Genomic DNA, 6,604 nt, shown 5'->3' on the forward strand with positions numbered 1-6,604 from the left:
CTTACAGGTTTGGTGTTGCTCTTTTCTTTAGAACCAGAATAATCTTTGCTTAGCTTCTTAGTGTTGAAATTATGTTTTGGATGATTGATATTGCTTGCATTTAACTTTCCGATAAAGATGGGTATGCCAAATGTAATTTTTGAAAGAGAATGAACCAAGTATTATCAAATGTACTACTGCTGCCAATATGCTTTTATGTGACTTGATTATGCATCACCATCTATTTATTAAATCAAAGTTGGGTTTTTTTTACATCTGTTTTAGTATAAGGCCTGGTATATAGTTAATAGTAAAATTACTGCTTGGAAAGTTGCTTTATTACGGACATTCTTCAATTCTTTTTCAAAATCAAAGATACCTCTCTGCACTGTAGAAAATAGTATTTATTGATATAGAATAAATTTTCTATAAGAGCAAGCAAGAGCTACTTAATATAAGCAATATTGGGCATATCAACTGAATTGCTTGAGTAATAAAACATATCAAAATGTGAAACACTATTGTCAGACACAAGCTTTTAACACCTTTAATTTATATAATTGGTATACAATAAGTCTTACAACAAAAGTAGATACAATTACATCCAATATCAAAGAAGTTGCAGGTCTTTCCATCTTTAAATGATGTTGGCTAACTCACCCTAAGAAAGCAATCCGGCATTGGTCTCTTGGTTAGCACTTATTACCAATATCAACTAGCACTTCAAAATCAAAGTTGAAATGGTACATTCATTTGCCAAAAAAAGGTTAAAGGCAAAGAAGGTGAATCAACGTGCAAATTAGCATCTAGCCCAGTTGCAAAATTCATTTCTCAGATGCAAGGGTTTGAACCATGCACCCTTGCAAGCAAGAGGAAGGGAAAACAGATGATATCAAACCAAAATCAATTCCACAAAGAACCCAGACGACCCCAGCATGGCAAAGGCTAGAGGTCTATTGCTGTTAGTGCTCAGGTATCCATATTGTGCTACCCTAACCTCCTGGATCCTAACTCAACAGTCTTTGAGAATATGTCTCAACCATTCTTCATCTGCAGATGGAAACCAACCTCTGTGGCTCCAGGCGTGGTTAACCCTCAGTTGCTGCACTGGGCGGTAGCCTGAAGCTGTAAGAACTGTCTGATGTGGCTACAATACAGCTGTCATGTTATAAGTAAAAGATTTAAGTAAAAACAACACACCAGTATAACAACAAACAAGGAACTGAGATCACTTATATGTCTATATAATACTTAAAATGTCTATAAATATTCCTCTGCAGAAACTGAAAACACTGTAGACATGATTTCACATGTCTAGTCCTCACAACACATTTGTGAGGTAGCAGCTGGTGAGGTCAACATGAAAACATCACCCCCATTTAAGAAATGACGACACAGACATCCAAAGAGAGCAGGAGACTTCACTGGGGCCACGAGTAAAGAAAACAACGTTGGCTCTCATTATCCCATCATTTACGATCTACAGTCTAGAAGAGGCTGCTTGCCTCCCTCCTGCTCTGACATTCCTCGAATGCTTGGACTATTCCTGTCCCTGGATGGTATGTGGTTGTTTAGATCTGATGGAGCCATTTCCCTTGGGTAGAGCTGGACAGACTCTCCCTGAGGTAAAGGTCGTCAATTATCCATATATTTCGTGTGTGTGTGTGTGTGTGTGTGTGTGTGTGTGTGTAGCAAGTTTGTTGAATTCAGTTGCTAAAATCCTTTGGCCAACTCAAAAATAGAAAAAAAATGCATTTGGCAAAATAAGGTTTGTCTCATTGGTATTTTAAACTAACATCACAAGGAGTGAGTTTTTATGGGAAGCTGTCACCTTGGGGGAGGTGTAAAACTGCCTGCTGGTTGAGATCTGCTTTAAGTCCATGGCCCCCTCTTTTCTGTAAGGGTTTGGAAGTTAATAAGAAGAACAAACACATCAACTGCTCTTGCACAATCACAGCCTCGGTAAGGAAAGATGCTGGCTGAGTCCATGGCTTTTATTGGTCAGAATTCCTTGGCAAGAGGCTGGCTCCTGTGATCCAGTGTCTATGACGAAAGCAGTGTCCAGAAGTGCACCTCTACAAGGTGCTTCCTGAACACTTTGTCAGAATGCTTTTGACTGAGGGAGAAAAAAAAAGGAATGTTCTGATTTCATTGAATCATCTTTTGCCAAAATGAAAGCCTAGGCAAGGAATGAGGGTGGGGAAGAGGGACAGTTGTTCAGGCCAAGTGTTGCTGGAGGGGTCATGGTTGGCTATTCCTGCCCATTTTTCTGAGAATGTCCACTTTAAACAATTTTTTTTGCTTTAAATAATCTGAGATATCAGAATTCCACTCCTCATTACCCACTCCTTTTTAAAAATTCCCCTGGAGGTTGCTCATTCTCCTTTGGTGCCGAAGGAGTTTAGGAATAAATTCTTTTTAGAGATTGGGATGACAGGTTTGTGGACATGGCCCGGCTCCCGGTGTCTGTGACACCAGAGGGTTTTAGGACCGACTGGCAATGGTGGTTTATAGGCCAGTACTTCACTGGTCACAACTAGTGACAGGATGAGCTCAGGGTCAAGTTTCTGGAAACTAACAGAGTCATGGCAGCAGGTCCAAGTTTAGAAATAAAAATCAACCAGTGTCAAGCTCTTTATGACATTTCTAGACAATATAACACATTTTGAAATGGGACCCAATGTATATTTTCTCCTCCATGAAATCAGGACCTCAGATGCCGGTTGCTAATACGGGTTGTAGGAGGGCAGTTATAGCCATGAAATAAAGCTATCAAGAACACACAAACAAATAGAGGCAACTGGCATGCTCAAAACAACCCATCAGCTAGCAAATTAAACACTTTTGAGATAAAAATTTAACAAATCATTTTATTTCATTAAAAATCTGCGAGTGCCCTGTTCTGTTACGCTGGGCACTGCAATAAATTAGGGATTCTCCAACTCAGTACTATTGACACTTTGGGCCAAATAATTCCTTGTCGTGGTAGGCTCTTCTGTGCATCTTAGGATGTTTAGCACACCCATGGCTCTACTGACTAATTAGCACCCCTAAATTGTGATAATCAAAACTGTCATCAGACACCTTCATATGTTCCCCCCACCAACCTCCTGGGGCGTGGTGGTGCAAAACTGTCTTGCTGGTTGAGAACCACTGCAATAAATGGATACCTGCAAAAATGATCCGTTCTTTCTCAAAATTTATTATGCAGGATTTTAAGACTATCTACCCAGGGTCTTTATTTATTAGTGGGCAGAATTAGTAAGGTAAGTGTATGGGAATAATAAATGGATTAATCACCGTATCTGTTTCCTATGAAAATGCCTCACGGAGCAATTGCAGATAGTGTCTTAAAATTCTTTTTCTTGAACAGTTTACAGTCATTATCCAACAGACAGTTAGCAGTGAACCAGCTGCTTGATGGGCATAAAGCAAGGAATCTCTAGGCTCCTCCAAGCAGTGGATGCCTCTGACCGTTATTGAGAGCTGATTCCCACTTTACCTAATGAGGTACTCAATGCATGTCGGCTCCCTCCCTCCGCCACTGCCTCCACTGTACACTCCCTCCACACGCCTCTCCCTTTCTCTTCTCTAACTAAGCTCAGCTCCTGGGGAAACACAACTCCATAAAAGCTCCTGGGCTGTGACCCTGGCTGCTGCTGACTAGGACAGGCATCCTTAGCAGAGATGAGGGTGGCCTGGAGGGGAGAACAGGTAGAAGGTGTGCTGAGATCTGACAGCAACCTGCCACTCGGCCCCTCTGCCTGCTGACCTCCTCGGGGGCACTTTCTAGTTTCCTCTTTCAGTATTTAGGCAGCTACTAGTAAGAAGCTGGGATGCAGCCAGTAGAGCCAAGCAGGGGTCCTGTCAGATACAGCCAGATAAACAGAGATTAAGAAGGAATCTGAGAAATCCCTGCTTTCTCACCTGCAGGGTCAGATCCTCCCACTACTCATTTCTTTTTCACTGATTGAGATTTCATGTCATTTTCTAAATAAAAGTTTAAGAAATACCACAAACAAAAGCTCCCCTAAAAGTAACTCCCAACAAAAGGCTTGAATTCCTCGTCCCCAGTCCTCACAGTGGGTCCTGTGGTGGCGGGTGCAGAAGCTTCCATCGTGGTGGTCTGGCCCGGCGTTGAAGGTTGGCCCATTTCAGCTGCAAATCAGCCTCCACACACTAGTAAATAATGGTTCTTTTGGTACCAAAAAGGGGAAGTTGTAGCAGCCAAAGGAGAGGGAGGAAAATGAAACAACCAAACCAATAAGACAGGGCTTAAGATTGTTGCTCAATGTGCGTCAGGTACTTGTTATCAATTCTACTGGATAAGCACTTATAAATAAAGAGTTATCCCTCTTCCCAGGCCATCTTCCTCTGTTAGGAGTCGTCGTACAGAGGGTTGTTGTAGTTTCCCCAGGACCCGTAGTCATGGTCGTCCAGAAGCCTTCCGTAGGAGGAATGCCTGGTGGGAAGGAGAAGAGGTTGTGGTTATTGGGAGAAGTTGCCCATCTGAGGACAGCCTAATGCCTGGCAGCCTGAGCTGGGAGGCTCACAGGGTCGCTGGAGGGAAGCCATGGTTCTTCGCTAGGACGACCCCTTGGCAACAGACCTAACAACCATGGAGGTCCCAGTCTACAGACACCCTGTGAGTTACGACTGACCCACTGGGAGCCCAGATGGCGCCTTCTGTTGAGATCAGCAGGGTCCTGACTCTCTCCTTGACCTCCAGTGCTGAGAAGGAGAGGTCCATTCCCACGGCTATTTAAAAAGAAGTAATGAGAAAAAGGGAAGGTTGCACTCCTGGCATTTTGACTTAGGTCCTGGACTTAATTTTCCCTGAAATAAAAATGTTCCCACCCCTCCTGACATTTATATAGCGTTTTTACAGTCTACAAAGTGCATGTATGTTTTGTTTCTACTTCATCCCCAGAATAAAGCCATGGGGTAGATATTGGTTATTCTTATTTCTCCAAGGAGAAAAATGGGGCTCAGAGATGTTAACTGACATGTTCGGTCACCCAACTGAGCTATGAGTCAAACCCCTACCTCCTGGATCTAAGTGCAGTGCTTTGAGCTAAGCTTCCCAGAGTCTGATTAGCACCTTAGTTCAATGGCAGTATGGGTTTAACAGGCTCTGATGGGTCATTCTGGGAACATGTCCCACAATTAATATTATTTCTATGAGAAACTGAAGTCAGCTAAAGTCATTGGAAAGGTTTGCAGTCTGGCTGGTGTGGCTTGGTGATTGAGCATCAACCTATGAACCAAGAGTTCACAATTCGATTCCCGGTCAGGGCACATGCCCATGTTGCGGGTTTGACTAACAGGAGGCAGCCAATCAATGATTCTCTCTCATCATTGATGTTTCTATCTCTCTCTCTCTCTCTCCCTTCCTCTCTCTGAAATCAATAAAAACAAAACAAAACACCTACGATGGTTTGCAAAGCCCTACAAGATCTGGCTCTTGTTACTTTTCTGAGCACATCAGCTACTATTCCAGTTTTTCTTGCTTCCTCTCCTCCAACATGCTGGTCTCCTTGCTCTTCCTCTTCATGCCTAGCATACTCTTGCCTCAGGGCCTTTGCACTCACTGTTCCCTCAGCTTGGAACAGTTGTCCTCCAGATCACCACAGGCTCATTCCCTCATCTTCTTCAAGTCTTTGTACAAAAATCATCTTCTCAGTGAGGCCTTCCTTAAGAACTCCATTTAAACTTGCAACTCCCCCCCCCACACACTTCCCACTTCATTTTTCTCATAGATCTCATCACCATCTAACATACTATATAATTTCTTTACCTATTTTGTTGTTGCCTCTCTCCCTTAACTAGACTATCAGTATGGATTATTTGCCCATTTTCTTTGTTCTTAGCTCTATTTCCAGAAGAATATCTGGCTCATAGTAGGTCCTTAATAAATGCTGGTGGAAGAAATAGTGATTGGGAAAAAAATACATCCTGCAAGGCCAATCTCACAAATTGGGAGCTTCCTGGAAAGTATTATGGTAATTTTAAGACTAAAACTAATGACAGGATTGGGAAAATATTACAAAAGGAGCAGGTGGTGCCTCTGAGGTTTGTGCTAGTGTGTGAATTATTACACCTTGCCTTTGGAAATCAGCTATGCTATATATAGAATGGATAAACATGCCCAGTCTGAGCTAGATATAAAAATTAAACAAAATGAAAATACAGTCTGAGAAGCACAAAAAGAATGTGCTATACTTTTATTTGTCGCTAAAATAATTGTTGTTACTTTCTGCAGCCTACTTCCATCTGCCAGGTATTTGAAAAGAGTTGATCTATTGTAAAGAACCACACCCTGATGTGCTGGTTTCTCTAAAGGTCCACATTCATTTCTGTGGGTGTGAGAAAGAAAGAGATCACAAATAACACACCACTGATCTTCTCATTTGACTGACTGAATGAGCATCCATCCCCAACATTCCCCCCACATTTGAAACCTCCAATTCCAATCATACTTTTTAACAAGAAGGTTGAGAAATGGAAGCTGTAGAATGGACAAGTGGAAACCTGAGGATTATAAGACTGGAGCCGAGCCTAAATTTCAGCATGACTTGGTGTTGCAAGGCTGGCCAACATCTACCTACTAAACATGCTCCTTTAT

The 6,604-nt window shown here is 42.3% G+C and overlaps 1 protein-coding gene across 1 annotated transcript in view; it reads right to left on the reverse strand.

Annotated features, from left to right (window-relative positions):
• Positions 1-500: 500 nt before the first annotated feature.
• PARM1 (prostate androgen-regulated mucin-like protein 1) overlaps positions 501-6,604 on the reverse strand; it is a 39,926-nt gene continuing 33,822 nt past the window's right edge. The window contains exon 3 of the mRNA XM_006754581.2: positions 501-4,441. Within this exon, the coding sequence (XP_006754644.2) occupies positions 4,357-4,441 (85 nt within the window). The 3' untranslated portion in view covers positions 501-4,356. The remainder of the gene's footprint in view (positions 4,442-6,604) is intronic.

The sequence above is a fragment of the Myotis davidii genome, unplaced genomic scaffold (assembly GCF_000327345.1).
Source record: "Myotis davidii unplaced genomic scaffold, ASM32734v1 scaffold892, whole genome shotgun sequence".
Classification (NCBI taxonomy): Eukaryota; Metazoa; Chordata; class Mammalia; order Chiroptera; family Vespertilionidae; genus Myotis; species Myotis davidii.